Here is an 18,479-nt window from a genome sequence, read left to right as displayed (position 1 = left end):
TCTTGTTGGTCGTCAAAATGCCAGGACAACTAACTCAACTGGTGCAGGCAGCGGCCAAGCCGTTGCCTGATATTAGAGATCCATTGTTTGGCCAGATGTTTGACACATTCCGCAACTATAAAGTCGTTCTTCTAGGCGATGGTAGCCATGGTACATCCGAGTTCTACAGTGCTCGAGCAGAAATTACAAAACATCTGGTCGAATTTCATGGCTTCAACATGATTGCGCTCGAGGCCGATTGGCCCGATGCTGAAGCTATCGACCGCTATGTACGTCTCCGTCCTGGACCTAAAGGGCGAATTGGAGGTAGAAGCAAGATCGAGCCATTCAAGCGGTTTCCAACATGGATGTGGAGAAATCGTGAAATGCAAGATCTCGTTGAATGGATGCGCGACAGAAATGCCAAGGTTCGACCCGAGGAAAGAGCTGGGTTCTATGGGTTAGATCTCTATAGCATGGGGGAATCGGTCAAGGCTGTTGTTGACTATCTCGATCGGGTTGATCGGGAACTTGGCAAGAACGCCCGTAAACGATATGGCTGTCTAAATCCATGGGTTGAAGATCCGGCTTCCTACGGACTCGCGGCATTGCAAGGAATGGAGAACTGTGAGAGCAAGGTTGTCCAGATGCTCAAGGATCTCCTTCAGAAGCGATTGGAGTATAGCGCATCTGAACATGATGGCGAATCCTTCCATAGTGCTGAGCAGAACGCTCACGTGGTGCGTGACGCAGAAAAATACTACAAAGCCATGTATTATAGCTCGGCGAGCTCGTGGACACTACGTGACACGCACATGTTCGACACTTTGGACCGAATGTTCCAGTTCAAGCCTCCCAGGAGCAAGGCCATAGTGTGGGCGCACAACTCGCACGTTGGAGATGCCCGCTTCACCAGTATGGGTCAACGACGCAAAGAGATCAACATTGGTCAACTCTGCCGAGAGCGATATGGCCGCGATAATGTGGCTATCATAGGATGTGGTACGCACACGGGAACCGTGGCGGCAGCGCATGAATGGGATGAGGACATGGAAGTAATGCGCGTCAATCCATCACGAACAGACAGCTGGGAATACGTTGCACATAGCACTGGTATTCCGAACTTCCTCCTCGACTTGCGTCCAGATTTCGCTGGCTCGCAACTCCGGGAGGCTTTTGCTCAGGAGCCACCAAAGCTAGAGCGTTTCATAGGCGTCATTTATCGCCCAGACACGGAGCGAGTTTCGCATTATTCGCAGGCCTATCTACATAATCAGCTAGATGCGTATGTCTGGTTCGATCGAAGCTCAGCTGTGAACCCTCTTGAAAGAGTACAGCCTCGGACAGCTCTGGGTAAAGAAGAGACGTATCCGTTTGGAATGTAGTCGAACAAGGCAAATGGCACAGCTGTAGGAAAGAGAAATAAGCACATTCAATTAGATTAGTGTATTTTGTTTAGAAGAGTGTTGAAGTAGAAATAAAGATTGTTAGGTAGAAAATGAACCTAAACCGAAAATATATTAGCGCATCTTTTATTTGTTTTGGTTGTGCTGCAAGGAGCAACCGAGCAACGTCACCGCTCCCTCCTTCTCATCGCGCTTCCCCTCGATAATTCAGACCATCATCCACTTCAATCAACTATTTTGGCAATTCATCAGACAGAAAATCTTTGAGATATACCCGAAACCTGACCATTTTGCCGTCCGAACAACACAATCACTCGAGCCATTCCTCGAGGTCAGAATGGCACCGCGTCGCTCAGCGCGCCTGAGAGGCAACACCCCGGTCACTGAGGTATATTAACCCACCAGTTCTTCAACATTCTTGATTTTTTTTTTTCTTTTTGCACGTCTGATACTGATGACATATACGATATACAGGACCAGTTCCCAGCTGTCCCCACCACTACCCCCGCAAAACTCGCGCCTGTCGTGGAAAATGACGAGACAAGAACTAATGACACTGACGCCAAAACAATCACCACCCCGAAGAGCTTGTCTTCGATGAAAAAAGCCATACTGTCGCCCAATGGAAAACAATCCATCAAAACACCATCGACTGTCGGTAGTGCACGTCCACCTCGTGAAGAAATGCACCCTAGCAAAGCACAAAAGAGCACAACCAAAAAAGCAGACTCTGGCCTTATTCTTGGCTTTCAGCCCGTTAGACGCGACTCCAGTGGAAATGTCATCAAAGAGACCGTAGCCTCCAACACACCCTCGAAAGTTCTATCTTCACCCCCAAGCAACCTGGGCACACCATCCAGGTTCGGGTTTAAATTTTCGAGCGACGATGCCCAACTCAGTGAAGAGGCAAGAAAACTGATGGAGAGCGTTCGTGATGATGTTGCTAGAATCAAGGCACAGATGATACTCGAGCGAGGCGAACAGCAGCGAAAGGCAGAAGCCGGCGAGCAGACACGAGAGGGAAGGAAAATTGCCAAGCCCAAGGGCAAGGTAGGACGCTACAGCGACGCTCATATGGCAGAGTTCAAGAAGATGGACTCAATTGCTGGCCATCCCTCTGCTTTTAGAGCCCAGCCAGGTCGTTTCACTCCTGTCACCAAGTCACTGAAGCGAAAGAGCTCGAAGGCATTGCTTGACGAGCCAGAGACCAAACCTTCACCTTCAAAGTCTCCTCTCGTTGGAGCTAAACGCGTGAAGCGTACCGAAATTCAGACGACTTCCACCACCCGTCAGATAGGAAATATTGGTACTCCACGAAAAACGGCCATTCCTCAGCCTAGCAGATCGACCTTCCGTAGCAGCTCTTTGATGACTCCTACGAGGTCCTCGGCCGCTCGTTTTGCATCGGCACGGCCTGTGAAGACCTCCATGATCCCTTCCCTAGCCGATTCTTCAGCATCCCGTCAAGTTGTACCCCAAACCCCAAAGACCGACTTCAACCCCAGACTCAAGAAATCGCTGCCAAGTCTTGGAAATTTGAAGTCAATCTTGAGACGTCGTCAGCCGCTTTTTTCTAATGACCCTACAAAGATTGCCGCAGGAACGCATATTACAGCTCCAAATTTCAATCCTGACATCAACTTGAAGGATCTTCCGACGGCAAATTTTAGCGGTATCGAACAAACGCCTTCTCCCAAGAAACGTGTTGAATTTACATCAAGCACAAAGTCGCGCCGTGAGTCGGTTCTTGCTACATCAACAGCAATTGAGTTCGCACCCGAAGCTGCCGCTGCCTCCATGTCCGATATTGTGTATCCAACTCTCCCAGAAACGATGACACCGGATATGGAAGTCATCGATACGCCTACCATCCGACGTGTTCGTGAATCAACTTCCGCTGCTCTCAGTAGTCCTCTTGCGACGATCCCGGCTATACCCCATGGACTTTCGAATAAAGAGTGCAAGCATGACAGTGAGAAAGAACAAGCCGCGAAATTCTCCTCTCCAGCTTTTAAACCGACTTTCTCGGCTCCTTCTATAGCCAGTCCTTTCCCTAAAATGCCAACAGTGCCTCATGGTATATCGAACGAGAAGCGTTCACGTGAGGAGCACAGCAAAAGGCCCGATATTAAATCGTCTGCGATGCTGAAGACGACATCTTCACCTCTGAAGGCAAAGAGTCCGTCAGCCAGTCTACTTGCAGTGCCTCATGGTATCAAGAACAAGAAGCGCCAGCGTGCAGACATGAGCGATGACGAAGACACTGAGAACATCCCACCTGCTGGAAATTCTGCTGACCATCAACGCAATGCCAAACGTTTGAAGGCCAGCCCCGTGAAGTTGAATCCAGTCAGCCCTAGTCCCATCAAGAACCGCCCCATCATTACTCCTGGGCGCATGACAGGAAACCGCAGCCGAGTTGGTACTCCCAGCACTGCATCCAAGAAGGGTGTTCTTAGCTTGAGCCGCTTGAACATGTTGTCCAAGCCCAAATCGCGTTCATAAAGGATCGACTAGCGCGGGTTTTGGAAGAGTCCATTTCAATCCTTGCTTATCAGACAAATCACGACCATCATGACAAAATAGGCGTTTAGCATGCAATCAAGACACACGGCGTTACTCAGAATTCCAAGACGGACTGCGGCCTTTCTTTATCTGGAAGGCGTTCATATGAAAGGCGGCAAATGTTGATTTACCTTTCTTCTTGTACAATATAAATTTCTTTGCTCAGACTGGCTACATTTTGGACTTTTCATGTAATTTTGTTTTTACGACATACAAAAAGGGAACGTTGTATTTTGGTGCGTTTGAGAGAGTACATATCACGGCTTGATGCCTGTGCTACGCTTGTTTCCTTCTGTTTTATGCAGTTTGCCTATGTAGAAGTATTCTGCTTTTGAAATAGAAATGACATCTCAACCCCTCTTTTCTAACTTAGATGTTGCGAAAGAGTGATCAACGCCCAGGTACGATTCCTCGGATTAGAGATATGTAAGTAACAATACAAAAAAAGTCCCTTCCGTCTGTATGCATTTCTCACTAGATGAGAAAAGACAGCAGCTTATTAGGATGAATAATTTGTGACCATGAATAAAAGTACATGAATGCTCTCCCATTCTCAGTGAAGTGGAAGAAAGAGAAAATTGTCCACCCAGCGCCAACCCTGAATCAAGAAATGAGAAACTCCCCCATCGAAACCTCTCCCGAAGGAGAAACAAAAACTCCTCGCAAAAGCCCCAAAATCTCTTTTTTAATTCTCGTCCTTCTCGACCCATGTCTCCTAGATCATCCTTTCATACTCGCTAGGAAAGAATCCAGATTGTACTCCTCCTGATACTGACGATCATCCCATAATTCGCCCAAATCATCTAGCCATCCCTTCTTGCCCTTCTCTTTGACTTCACCATCAATATCGACCATGTCTACCTCGTTACCAGCGGCGCCTTCGGGCACTGGTTTTTCGGCGCCTTCTGCTGTTTCGCCGAGATTGAAGAGGTCAAGGAGTTGGTCTGTGTCCATTGTGTTGAGGCCGGCGTTTTGTTGGTTGACTACCGTTGACGCTACGTCGATTTTGAATCGTTGCAAACTTGAAAAACGTTAGTAATGTTATATTTGTACAAATATGGGAAAGGATGTAGCTTACCTCAAAATTTTCTCTTCCAAAGTACCTCGTGTGATCAAACGGTAGACATTGACAACCTTCTTTTGGCCGATACGATGTGCGCGATCCATGGCTTGAATATCCTTTTGAGGGTTCCAATCATGCTCGACAAAAATGACAGTGTCGGCACCAGTAAGGTTTAGACCCAACCCACCAACACTCGTGGTGAGTAGCAACACATCGTAACTAGGGTCGGTATTGAATTGATTGACGATATTCTGACGTTTCGTTGCTTCAACACTTCCATCCAATCGTAGATACTGAACGGAAGGAAGCATCTTCTTCAACACATCTTCTTGGACGATATCAAGCATTTCTTTCATTTGGCAAAAGACAAGTGCACGGTGAGGACTGACGTAGCTTGCTCCTGTATCTAATTCGCCTTCCGTGTTAGGATCAACGCCTATACCACAGTCAATCAACAAATCGCGAAGAGCTGTAAGTTTGGGTGCATGGGAGATATCTCGGATATGCGAATTTTTTGCGCTCAAGTATTTCTGCACGTCGTCGTATTGTTTGTGGCCCTCTTTGATAACCAAGGCTGGAGAGTTGCAGAGACGACGCATGTACTGCAGAGCTTGGAAGATATGCTCTTTGGCAGACTTTTCAGTGCTTCCCATCTTGGATTGTAGATCTTTCTGCTCTTTCTTGGAAAAGTCCTCAAACAACTTTCGTTGAAGGTCGCTTGGGTCGCAATAATAGTTCTGAATAATCTTAGGCGGCAGATCATTCAGTACCTCCTCCTTCAGACGACGTAACAAGAATGGAAGAACCTGCTTGTGAAGTGCTTCAATTGCTAAAGCACCAGCCTCTTGTTCTTTTGATGACGACTTGCTGAAACGACTCGCGGCAATAGGCTTGGCGAAACGATCCAAGAAGACCTTTTCTGTACCCAGGAACCCTGGCATCAAGAAGTCGAACAACGACCAGAGTTCCAAGACGTTGTTCTGGATAGGCGTACCGGATAGAATGAGACGATGGTTGCTGACAAGTTGCTTCACAGCTAGGGTAATTTTAGCTTTAGGGTTCTTGATGAGATGGCCCTCGTCCAAGACACAGTAGTTCCAGCTAATGGGTGTGAAGATTTGAGTGTCATTTCTGCAGATATCATACGATGTAATGACAATATCAGCCTTTTCCAATTCGCCACGAAGCTGTGAACGTTGCGATGGTGGGCCGACGTAGGCCACACAATTGAGGAAAGGAGCATATTGCTTAATTTCTTGTTGCCAATGGCCCGACAAAGTAGGTGGACAAACGATCAACGAAGGGAGCTTGCGGACTTCAGGCTTTTGCGTACGAGCGTATTCTTCTGCCCTCATGTGGTGATCACTCGCGACAATACATAGAGTTTGCAACGTTTTTCCAAGACCCATGTCATCACACAAAATGCCGTGCAAGTGGTAACGGTTGAGGAAGGCTAACCAGTTGACACCATCTTGTTGGTATGAACGCAACTCTGCTTTGATCGCAACAGGAATTTCGAAAGCCTCGATCTTCCGGGGATCCAACATCTGTGACATGAACTTTCTTTCACGATCACGGCCTTTCAAAAGCTCTTCTGACAAACCCGGGGGATCGGGAATTCCTGCTTCGAGAGGAACAAGCTTGACCAAAGTTGCGAAAGAAGTTGTGGATAGAAGTCGAACATCGTTATCGGAGTCACTCATACGCCCAAGAACTGGCACGATGAGGAAGATGACATAGGGTAAAATTCCTTCTTCCATTACATGAATGAGGTGGTAAACACATTCGACAGCACCTTGACGATGATGAACATCCAGTGCGTTGTTGACAGTAGGTAGCACTTTTTCGACCAACATAGTCATACCTTCTACGGTGACGACGCTACAAATTGTAGCGAAACACTTGGCAGCTGCATATCGGATGACAGAGAGCTCGCATTGCAGTGACTTTGCTATGACTGGCATGAGTTTGATGACCCATGGATACAGGCCAGGGTGGAATTTCGGCAGAAGGGCTCTGAGTGTTGATAGTCCATCGACAGCTTCCTGGCCAAGTTCATTATCGGGTTCCCGAATGTTGGCAGGTAGATCGCCTTCGAGTGCTTCCCGGAGCGGCCGTTCAATAAGAGCAGCGAGGTTGGGTATCTTTTCTAACAATTCACTGCCGAACTTTGTGGCCAACTGCTCAAGTGCCTCCTTGGCACCTCGTCGCATAATCCTAGCCTCCCGAGCTTCGCGCTCAAACTTGGCGGCATCGACGTGATCCCTGCGATCTTCCTCCTTTCTTAGCGATAGAATAGACTTCTCGAGATGGACGTTAGGGTGGAATTCTGGCGTTTCCGAGGTATCAACGCAACAATATTTGACTAGGTTGCCGATGACCTTGTCAACTGGACCTCGCTTAGTAGCCGTCGTGTAGTATTCGATAAGGCTAACAATTGCCGAAGCGGAACGCTGCTGTAGTTCGGCGTTATCCTCTTTCTTGATACTATCCATCATTCCTTTGATAATATGGCTCGGTTTCTTGGGTATGTCTTGTAGAGCAACCAAGGCGCCAGCTGCCGCAGCACGGATACGCATATCTCTCTGATCCTTGATATCCCTCGCCTCCTCAATGGAAGACTCGGCACTGGATCTTGTATCGTTCAAGACCTGAAGAGCAGTGACACGCTGAGCTGGAGTTAAACTCTTTTTCAAACGTTCAAAGTCTGGACCGACGACTTTTTCGGCATCACTCAAGGAAAATGCGTTTGGTCCGGCTTCAGGATCACCTTGAACGACAACAGCCAATGTTGGTAGCCTTCCAGAAGGTACATGTGCGTGGTCTCTGAAAGCGTTGAGTAGAGAATGGCATTGTGCTCGGGTGATTTGGAGGTAGCAAGCTATATCGCTATACCAGCCAGGCCGATCAGTTTCGATAATCGGACGCAGGTTTTCGCACAGCAAGGAAGTATACTTCCCACCAGCACCTGATCGCTTAGCATATTCTTCGACGATCATTGCAGCTGCTAGTTGAGATGAGGATCCAGGCATGGTAAGTCCACCAACAATAGACTCCCAGAGTGAGGGCAAATCTTTCGAGTCCCACATAAACAAAAATTGGCCTAGAGCTCGGGCGGCATATATCTTGGATCGTATCATAGTGTCCAACCCGACCAAATCAATGTCGCCCGATAGCATGTGACCATCGACATTATGCGCAGAAGGAGCCGGGACTTCTTTCTTCTCTGACTTTCTGCGCCGAACTTTACCTGACTCCGACGAATGTAGAGGGCTAGACTTTCTTGCTGGCGTTTGAGGATGAGAAAATGCATATGCAACACCAGATGGTTTAATGAACAAGGAGGCGTCCATCGGGATAGGATAACGAGGGACACCGAATGGGCTTATTGCCAATGTGATCAAAGGCTGAACGGATGAGCCTAACGTCTCGGCTGTAAAGATATTTCGAGAATCAAGGGCCTTGATCAAATCGTACCAAACTTCGAGTGAGAGCTTTAGTACACCCTCGTTTCGCTCCACCAGCAAGTTCTGGAAGATCAAGCGCATGGCTTTACCGTCCACCCAAGCGTTTGAATCCTGATCCTCGAGGCGTAGGAATGTAGTGAGTGCTCGGAGAGCTGCTAGTCTAACACTAGTAATCGTATGACGCAAGAAGGGATATAGGCGTGGCACCAGATTCGCGAAAGACGCTTCAGGATCGTCAGCAGCATTGGCTTTCATTGCCTCTAGGACCTCTGGGAACGTGCACAGTTTGGCTAGCAAGTCCATAACGGATCCAGTACTAGCACTAAGATCGTCTTGTAGGTTCGATAGACAGTCCCATACAATATTGATGAGAGCACTCAAGGAAGCTTGTCGTGAAGTGACGAGCTCTTCGGCGATGGGTATAAGGGTGGCGGCACTAACAGCTCGTACATCGTCATCGAAATCCGCCAACCCCTTCATTACTGCCTCTAAAACACCATCCATTATTTTGGCGTCTTTGATCAATAGCTCTTTGCGGACAGCTACCAAGTACCTCAAGCCAATCATACCGCCATGGCAGACCTCCCAAATAGGTCTTTCCAGTCCAAGTTCCCTCAACATGATAATACGGTGTAGGGTCCGGTATACTTGGATGACAGATTTTGATGGTAAATGTGAAAGAACGGCACCTAAAGTCTGGCCAACCGTTTCTCGAATGGGAGCAACAACGTTATCAGAGATGTAATCACCGAAGCGGTCGAGCATGAACACGCAGAGTAAACGGCATGCCAAATCATCAAGCCACTGCCGGTTCAACAGGTCGTTCTCGTCTCTGGATTTCCCCAAAAGACGGCCAGCACCGGAGCCTTGAACTCGAATCACCTCTCGTAGTCCCATCGCAGCTCCATGTCGGATCTCCCAATTTGGGTCGAAAAGATCTACTTCGAGAAATTCACACATGCGTTCATAAGGCCACTCCTTGCCTTGCTCCTCGGCTTCAGTCTGAATGATCGGTTTCTCTGGAACAATGGGTCCTTTGAACTCAGAAACAATTTTGCTATCGTCGTCGGCACTAGATCGGTCGAGAGAAAAATAATCAGGTTTCTTCTCGTTTTCTTCTTCTCCGATGATTTCTGACTTTATAGGGTATGGAGTTGCAATAGACGGCGTCGGCATACTGTCTGATGGCTTTCGAGAAGAAAGGTCGACGACTCTGACTTTGTTGGCTCCAAGCTTTGCGTTTTGTTTGTTCTTGCGCTTCAGCTGGTTCAATTGACGTTTACTAAGACCTGACTCCTCTCCATTCGGGGGCTCGTTGGACGATCCGTTGGTTATATTGTTCTGTCGTGATAATATTGGGACAGTCTTTTCAATCTTGGCAGTCGATGTGAAATCAGCCTCGTCGACCAAGTCATCTTCAAGATACTCTCCAGCCAGGCCGAGACGCGCTGTGAGGGTTTTCTTCTGATGTTGTAGCCTTGCGGCTGGATCCATGCCACCGATAGTATACTCATATTCTCTACCTGCGCTGCCGAGTAGTTTCCTACCAAATTTCAAGATAGATCCGACGTCGAGTGTTTCCAAACGCAGCAAGTCTTCCGACGGAGGTATTGAGTCCTCGGTTTTGACTTCTGTCTTGATTTCCACCTCATCACCATCATCCTCTTCTGGCTTTTTGATTGTCAAGCCGTCATCTTCATTTGGGTCGTAAAGTTCAGCATTGGCTGCCACAAGGCCGATGGCTTTGGCAGCAGCTGTGCGCGTGTCCCATGACTTAGACCTAAGATACGGGACAATGCGGCCTAATAAATTGAATAGCTCATCTGGATGTTGCTTTTGCACATCAGCCAGTTGCTGGGCTGCAGTGTTTCGAATCAACTGAGTGCTGCCAGTCTCCAGAAGCCTATAAGCGATATCATTGGTCAGTCTGTAATAAGCATAAACAGGTAGTAAAGGAAGGAGAAGCTCACGTGACAAGCCGGTCAAGTCTATGACAAAAGAGGTTAGCGGATCGCCCAAGTCTCAATCGGGGATAGCGGAGTATGGTGTCAGATAGAACTCACCTGGAAGTCATGGCGACTGTCAAGTCTGCTTTGGTGCAACGTCAGAGCTCCAGACCCTGGTGTCTCAGAGAGAAGTCTCAGCTCAGCTCAATGGCACACGGATGCCTGTTGTCTCCATAGAAAGCACAAGATCAAAGGGGGGAATAAGTAGCCAGATGGTGGGATCTCATTGGCCAGGAGAACCCGGCTTGAGAAGAATCACGCTAATCTGGTTTGACTGACAGATCTCTTTATTGGATGAGAGCCACCACAGCACACAATTTTTGAGTATCGAATTGTGAGGTCGCAACAAAGATGTTCATCAAAGAAAGCAAGAGATAATTAGATAAATCATCAAAAGGAGAGACTGTAGAAACGAAATGATAGCAAAGCGACGAGATTAATAGAGATTTGCTGGGGAGACGCGAAAAGCAGGCTGGGGACACCAAATAAGGAAGGGCGCCGCAGAGATGCGTGGCCAGCAGGAAGGGACGTGTGGACGGACGGGTACGTCTGTCGAGGTTGCGCCGGGCTGTTTATGCTGTTTATATCATCGATCCGCTTGCTGGGCCAGCGCGTTTGCTGGGCACCGCGGACCACGCTAATCCTATTTGGGCTTGGCGCTCCCCCTCGCGCCGCATAGCTTTTTTCATGGTCACGTGGTTTACCCGGCCAGCTCCTTCGCTGAGTCTACGGAAGTACCTACTCTGTGCTCTGCAAGTAGTTAACTAACTACTCATTGGCTTTGACATGCTGAATAGACCGACATTACGCATCCATGTAAGTTAAATAGTATGCACTGACTCGCGTTGTTATAAGGCTACTTCGCCACTACTACTACTAATCTTACGTCTACATTGCCACAATATGTGCAAGCTGCTGCATCAAACTGATTCCTGACAAGCGATTGTGCCAAACCAATTTGATTTGTAGAGGGCCCGAGTACATAGATTTCCTATGACCTTGGGATCTGCCATCTAATCAGGAATACCGATCTGCGACAGTAAATGTTCTTCAGTGGCTGCATACCGAGGTAGTTAGTTGCCGAACGACGGCACAATGTCATCGCACCTTTCTTGTATGTTGAACAATGAAGACCAAGAGAACAACAGTAGGACTTGAGTTGCGTCTCATAATACCAGATGCCTCGGTTTAGCTCAGCTCATGCAAGTCAAAAGAATAACAACAATAACGAGTATTGTACTGAACACTAAAAAAAGAAGACCAGAATCAAGTGTATTGCGAATTTATCCTGTACAAAATGGCCGCATCGCTAAGACCATTATAAAAACACACACGGTGATAGCCACCACACAAGTCGTAAGATTCTATTCCAAGCCCAACACCTTGGCCGACTGGCTCTCCTTGCCTAGCAATCCCAGACCTCGAATATCTTCGGCTTTTGGTGCGTTTTCTCGGGGGAAGGCGGCCTCGGCTTTGCGATAGGCTGCTTGGAGTCGCTTCGTTCGGACAATCTGATGCAATATTAGTCTCAATATCTTGAAAAACGGCAGTTCTGCTACCGATGGTCGAACAGCCTCAATGTCCGACACTTTGTAAGCAGCATACCTCTTTGCTGTGGTGCAGGCACTCGTGGTAATCTTCCAGGGCAAATAGGCATTTCTTCTTTCCCTCAACGCCTTCCGATCCATTCACGACGTAGCATCCGAGGAGTTCTTGCCAAAAGGCGAAGCAGCGCGAGGGGCCTGTGAGACGTTAAGATTAGCTCGTTGTCATCGCAGCGGTCGGAGTAATGGGTCAATTGAGCGGTGGAAACGCAAGTCAATGACCCTGATCAAGACATACCGCCATTGAGACCGAAACCAGAAGCCATGGTTGGTTATGGAGTGTGAGATGATAGAGCAATGAGGGCTTGTGATAGAATCGAGTGAGTGGAGGTTTGAGTCTGAGTTGACGCTCCGCCTGGAACGGCACTGTGGGTCCGTTTTGGGATACTTCATTGGCCAACAACGCTCAACGTGGATTCCGCCGCAACATACACAGCGGACAACCACGAAGCTCATTGCAGTACACAGAACAGCCGTTCTACACGGTGGACTGCAATTCAGAATGGCAAACCTCGACAGCTTGTCAGATGTTCAAGCGATTCTGCTTGCCTGTGAGCTCTGCGCTGCCAGTAACGTGGCTGCATTGCCTCACCTGCAACAACATTTCCCTACGTCACTAACTGCAGTACGCCTCTTCCGCATCCTGTTGTCCTTTTTACCAGAGAGTACACCTCCTCAGCAATATACAACAGTGCTGGATGAGATTGACCGAGGAGTAGCTCTTACGCCATACTCTGGAGACATCGATATAACAAAGGTCAAGAACATTGAAGAGTCGGCCGCATGGAAACGTGTCCGACGATTAAAACTACTTCCTCTCAAATACCCGCATGCCGACACGACGACGGATCCTTTGACAGACTTTCTCATCCATCGAGCCCATAAGATTGACGCCGAAACTGGCTTGCAGACCTATATCCTCGAGCTGATATTGCCGTTCTATCGGCGTTCAGAGTCGCTGCGACAATGGCTCGTCTGGAAGATCCTGCCGCTTTTGCGGTCCAATTACGAATACTATCCGGACAAGGAAGATATAATTTCGCTTGCTATGCTCGAGTCGATGGACCAAACTACGGGAATAAATGTGTTGTTGTCTATGACGGGGAATATTGCATCCGTGACGGATCTAACGCGAAATTTAAGAGGGTTGGTAGGACCGTGGATATGTGGAGCTGCTGAGTCTAAGAGGCGCAGATTGAGTCATGATCTTGAGACAAATAATGCGACTGAATCTCAGGATTTGACGGATGAGGCCAGTTGGGACAATGTAAATGACTGGCTTTTGTCACGGAGTCTGGTGGAATTTGACAGCGTCGCCAATGCGCTCGATAACTGGGATGGACCGGAGGATGTCGACTTGGGAGGATATATGGATCTGGATTACGCAACAGAATCTGAAAAATTGCGGAGATCGTACGGGCAAGCAGGCCTTGCTATTATTTATGCGACTGACCCCGCGAGGGGCTCACTTGAGAGGCTATATCAGATTGCAACGAAGATTGCAAGACTACTGCAAATCGACACCGGGATCATTAATACAGCCTTGGGTGAGCCTTCACTCAGCGCTCTCGAATTGGATCTCACTGCCATCTCAGCTGTGTCCAAGGCATCATTGCTACAAAACGGGCTTCTCAGGGAAGATAACGCTCTAACTGTTCCTTCTTCGCAGTCACTAGGTTTCTTACAAATGATTCTTATATCAGCTCGCATTCTGCGCGATTATGGATATGTTATTTCATCTCGATCAGCGGCATCCCTGTGTCTTCATAGCAATGGAGAGGCGCAATCCTGGGAAGTTATTGCAAGTTTAGACCTGATAGTCAAGCAGCCAACGCCAGGACAAGATTGGAGGAAAATACGCGAGCAGCTTCTCTGGCTCCGAGATTGGAAAGGTTCAAATGATAGATCTGATAAAGCAAACGAATGCCATGGTCTTTTCTGGAGAGTTTCGAGGGTCAAAATTGAAATTGAAATCCTCAAGGCCATGGTAACCACTGGCGGTATGACCTTAACTCCCGTTGCTTCCTGTTGCTTCCGTGTTGACGTGAATTAGAATACCGATTGGCAGCGGAGATTTATACAGAATCACACTCTCCTCTGGAGTTAACACAAGTTGAAACTGCTGTGGTGGATACGATAATATCATTCTATGATACCGCTAGTAACGGAAACAAGACTAGAGGCAAGATGAAGAAGGCTGTTGAGATGTAAGTCTACTCAGTTCTACTGCATACCAAGGATACTGACAGATGATGGGACAGTCTCCACGCCTTTCAGCCCCGATTCTCTAACACTAAGCGATTCAAAGAATTGGCGGCGCTCATTGCTGCGACGCATGCCCTCTCCTTCTACTCATTGACTCTACAACATGGAGTTCCATTCCAACCCGTCAGCATCCGGGCCCAAGAAGACCCTCTATCGCTGATTGAGAAAGTCCTCGATCAAAACCCGAAAAGCTATACCAAGTTGGACGATCTATTGTCCATCGGAAGAAACTTTGTCACAGCTGGTCTTGTCTCGAATCGAGACGAAAGCACAACCCAAGAACAAGGATCAATAATCCTAGCTGAACGTCGAATCATCTCCATGGCGGTCACATCGGCGCTGGCGTCTGACGACTTCGGCACCGCCTACTCCTACATTCTAACTCGACTCACCCCTCCCTCACTCCTCCCATCATCCACATCAGACGCAGCAACCACCACCTCCCCCGTTGAAGAAGACATCTCCTGGCGCGCAGCCTACAACGCAGGCCGGTACCGATCCCCCACAACCTCCACAGAATCCGACCTAGCGTCCCAAATCAACAATCTCTCGCAACGCATGGAACTCCTCTCCTTAGCCCTCATCCTCGCTCCCTCCGCCGACCCCCTCCCAGAAGTACTAGGCGCGTGGCGGCGCTGCGACGAAGAAATGACCATTCTACGCAATCGCGAATTCCAAGAAGCTGAAGCATGGGACCAACGCGGCGATCGCCAATCCACGGGCGGTCTCGCAACGGTGCCAGGCGGTTTTGGCCCCACGGACCGCGAACTAGACGCCTACGAAAACGCGCAGCGACAACAACAACGCAAGAGCCTCCCGTCTTACTACGACGGTGCTACCCGAGACAACGGCGCGGAAGCGCCGATGGGATTATTCGATGTTGCGCGCGGCGCGGCGAGGGCGTTTAGTAAAAATCTTACGCCGTTGCAGCAGCAGCAACAACGACAACAGCGTCATCATCACCAACAACAACAATTACTACCCCCCACTGACGAAGGGGAAGGAGAAGGAGGAGAAGGGTTGAGTAGATCGACCGAATCCCTTGAACGAGTTCGCAAACGCGACGTTGTCTCTAATATGGTTACGGGCGGATTGGCGAGTGGGATTGGATGGGTGTTGGGTGCTCAGCCTGTTAATAATCGGTAATCGATATAACTCCATACATATATAACGTAAGTTACATTGATGAAAACGAGATGTATTATTGAATAATGATGCTTGCCATGAATATCAATGTCTTGATATATGTTTTCAAAAGGGGGGCTTAACCAGTCAATCAATCAATAAAACGAATAAAATATCACAAACAAAAACGCCCAAATATGAGAAGAAAAAGAAAGAAAGGACGACATTCCGAAAGAAGCTGTTTGGTTTGGTACAACAAAAGAAGACATAAACTGCAAGTATAGTCTCAACATGCGCTGGATACATGTAAGTAAATCAATAGGGTCATGACATTTCATATTCCAATAGTAGTAGGTAGTTTGTTAAAATGGGCGCAGCCCGTTGGGTTAAACGTTGAAATCAGGATGCATATATGTTTGCACGGGTATGAGGGTAGCAAAGTAGAATAGGGTCGTGATTAGTCGGTCCAGCCCCATACTTGTTTGATGAAATTGGCCATGTTGACCTTTTTGTTCTTGATGTCCTGCATCCATGGATGGTCCAGCATCCGCCATGGCGTGGCTCTTCGAGGAGGGTCTTTCTCGAGGCTAGATAATAAACATGTTAGACAAAGGCACAGAAATAGGATCCAGTTCGATGGGCAAACATACCAGCACTCAATAAAGTATTTGAAGTTATCAGACCAGTTGATGTTGTTTTCTGGCTCGTCTTTCAATGTTGGAATGGGTTGGCGGACAATATATGTCAATAGATCAATCAGACCGGCACGAGGCTGCATCTCTGTGCCGTCTGCAGGGAATGGGAATCGGTGTTGAGCGACTTCGAGTAACGTGACGCCTAGCGACCACACATCTGACGTGATGGTGTAGGACTGGCCTGTGATTCTCTCGGGGGCCATGTAGTATGATGTTCCGATAAATGTATTGGCATCTCCCTTGGTGCCGAATTCTCCGCTGACACCGAAATCGCAGAGCTTGACTTGTCCGTTTCGACATAGCAGGATGTTGGACGGTTTGATATCTACAGAATCATGTTAGCTATATTTCCTGCATCGGGGCAAGATAACGAGCATACCTCTGTGAATGATCTTTCGACTGTGCAGGTAGGTCAGTCCATTGAGAACGCCTTCGGCGACTTTGCCCAACACCTTCTCTCCTGTTCGCCCACCAAGCTTCCTGACTTCACGGTAAATGCTGTCTAGACTTCCTCCTTCGCAGAACTCCATGGCTATGGAAATAGTGCCCGATGTTTTATCCATAAAGGCACCATAGTATCGACAAATATGCTCGGAAGCGCAATCTTTGTTGAAGTTTAATTCTCGAATAATTTGTTTCTTGACGTCGGGATTTGGGTCGGTTGTGATGATCTATCATGATTAGTTATGCCCTTATTCCTCATTGAACAGAGGGGGGGCTTTACCTTTAACGCAAAAACGGTATTTCCATCCTTCAATTTACATCGCGTCACCGCACCACCCGCGCCTTCGCCTAGGCTGCCAAGTTCAACAATTTTCTTCTGTTCACTCGCCGCCAACCAACCCTCATCATCCAGATCCTCAACGTCGAGCGGTCGGCCCTTGTCCAGACTCAGCTTGTCGAGATCAGGCAACAAACCATTAACACTGTTGTCTCTCTCCATCGATACGCCGCCGTCTCGATCCGAGTACACAGAGCTGATGGCTGATGATGGATCCGGAGTGCCAATGGTCGGCTGACGCAATCCCATCGCGAACGACAAAGTCGAGTATGATGAGGACGAAGCACTGCCGGGGCCGCTAGCCTTGCCGTCGAGGTGTGTGGTAGACGTGGATAGGCCATTGCTAACATCACTGAGGCTATTGCTGCTAGTCGAGATACTGCTCAAATATGGGGTGGGTCTTCCGATTTCATGAGGTTGGTGACTGGCACCTCCCAGAGGAGTTGCTAATCGGAGCTGAGGGGGCGTGGGACGACTGGATGCTTGAGGTAGGGGGATGTCTGATATTCGTGGATCTTCGTTTTGAGGATTGACGGGCTTCATGCTGGGAGAGGGAGGGATACCAAGGGTGAGACGAGGTGCGCGAGCGCCATTGCCGCCGCGACCGCCGGGCACTGGAGGCCTGAGTAGAGGTGCTGGGGACGACATGTTGGTGGCAATGTTGTTGTTGTTGTTGTTGTTGTTGTTGTTATTGTTGTTTGTATTGGAGTTGTCGGGAGCGTATGGCCTCGGGTGAGGCAACTCCAAATTGAAAGGATGTGCCAGGGTGTTGATTGGCGATGAATAAAACAAAATAACCTGTATATTCAATCCGTTCTCGCGGCTCAATAGATCCTGTCTATCGTTTTCGAGCTTGGGGAAGTGATCTGATTGATGTCTCAGGCTGAGAGTGAGGTGAGGTGGAGGGGATTAGGCGCTAGTAGTTCCAGTAAGAGGGGAAGCGGCGCAGTCAGCCCAGCTCAGTCGATATCTGGGAGTGTATTACGTATAACGAGTGTCGGAACGGTGGAAACAGCTGAAGTAATAATCTTATGGAAAACAAGAAGAAAATGAGATAGAGGAAAGAAGTAGAGAATTACTGAATTGATGAATTGGTGAGTTGTCGGTGCCAAAGAGTTGCAATGTGAATGAACAAATGAGCGATATGAAGGGTGGGCTGGACCCACGGCGAAGCGCCGGGACTCGCAAATGATAGACACGTACGACGTGTAGAGTAACTAATACTACGTATAGTATATAACTAACTAGTTAACTAGTTATCGTGGTTATGGATTTGACTATTTATCTCAAAGACAGGTAGATATACCAATGGTATGGATGTTGGTCTATTCTTTTCAGAGGTCTTCGTGCTGGATATGCTCTGATAACTAGGTATACCCCTCGGGCGGTCGACTTATAGTCCTAAACATAGTACAGAGTCCAGCACATTACATTACTACACAAGCGCAGCTACTCATCACGACCGACATTCCCAGCAGTCACTTGGTCAAGAGTCAGGGTCAAGGACTTGGTCGCTGACAGCT

At 48.2% G+C, this 18,479-nt stretch overlaps 6 protein-coding genes across 6 annotated transcripts; 3 read left to right on the top strand and 3 right to left on the bottom strand.

The window, feature by feature from the left end:
- Window positions 1-17: 17 nt before the first annotated feature.
- Window positions 18-1,364, top strand: EYB26_000899 (uncharacterized protein; the record flags this gene model as incomplete). Its single annotated transcript, XM_054260213.1, has 1 exon — window positions 18-1,364. One exon carries the CDS (start codon window positions 18-20, stop codon window positions 1,362-1,364), a length of 1,347 nt encoding a protein of 448 aa, XP_054116188.1.
- A 358-nt stretch (window positions 1,365-1,722) lies between these two features.
- Window positions 1,723-3,890, top strand: EYB26_000898 (uncharacterized protein; the record flags this gene model as incomplete). Its single annotated transcript, XM_054260212.1, has 2 exons — window positions 1,723-1,773; window positions 1,860-3,890. The coding sequence occupies 2 exons, from the start codon at window positions 1,723-1,725 to the stop codon at window positions 3,888-3,890; spliced, it is 2,082 nt and encodes a 693-aa protein (XP_054116187.1).
- Window positions 3,891-4,670: 780 nt separating this feature from the next.
- EYB26_000897 (uncharacterized protein) lies at window positions 4,671-10,554 on the bottom strand (the record flags this gene model as incomplete). The annotated part of the gene is made up of 4 exons (XM_054260211.1): window positions 4,671-4,971; window positions 5,029-10,383; window positions 10,451-10,468; window positions 10,544-10,554. The coding sequence occupies 4 exons, from the start codon at window positions 10,552-10,554 to the stop codon at window positions 4,671-4,673; spliced, it is 5,685 nt and encodes a 1,894-aa protein (XP_054116186.1).
- A 1,296-nt stretch (window positions 10,555-11,850) lies between these two features.
- On the bottom strand, window positions 11,851-12,356 carry EYB26_000896 (uncharacterized protein; the record flags this gene model as incomplete). Its single annotated transcript, XM_054260210.1, has 3 exons — window positions 11,851-11,997; window positions 12,092-12,228; window positions 12,329-12,356. 3 exons carry the CDS (start codon window positions 12,354-12,356, stop codon window positions 11,851-11,853), a joined length of 312 nt encoding a protein of 103 aa, XP_054116185.1.
- A 236-nt stretch (window positions 12,357-12,592) lies between these two features.
- On the top strand, window positions 12,593-15,501 carry EYB26_000895 (uncharacterized protein; the record flags this gene model as incomplete). The annotated part of the gene is made up of 4 exons (XM_054260209.1): window positions 12,593-13,236; window positions 13,285-14,090; window positions 14,144-14,297; window positions 14,352-15,501. 4 exons carry the CDS (start codon window positions 12,593-12,595, stop codon window positions 15,499-15,501), a joined length of 2,754 nt encoding a protein of 917 aa, XP_054116184.1.
- A 436-nt stretch (window positions 15,502-15,937) lies between these two features.
- Window positions 15,938-17,604, bottom strand: EYB26_000894 (uncharacterized protein; the record flags this gene model as incomplete). The annotated part of the gene is made up of 4 exons (XM_054260208.1): window positions 15,938-16,067; window positions 16,131-16,500; window positions 16,555-16,846; window positions 16,900-17,604. The coding sequence occupies 4 exons, from the start codon at window positions 17,602-17,604 to the stop codon at window positions 15,938-15,940; spliced, it is 1,497 nt and encodes a 498-aa protein (XP_054116183.1).
- Between the last annotated feature and the right edge of the window lie 875 nt (window positions 17,605-18,479).

The sequence above is a fragment of the Talaromyces marneffei genome, chromosome 1 (genome assembly GCF_009556855.1).
Source record: "Talaromyces marneffei chromosome 1, complete sequence".
NCBI classification, from domain to species: domain Eukaryota; kingdom Fungi; phylum Ascomycota; class Eurotiomycetes; order Eurotiales; family Trichocomaceae; genus Talaromyces; species Talaromyces marneffei.
This window is presented reverse-complemented; position numbering and strand designations above follow the sequence as displayed.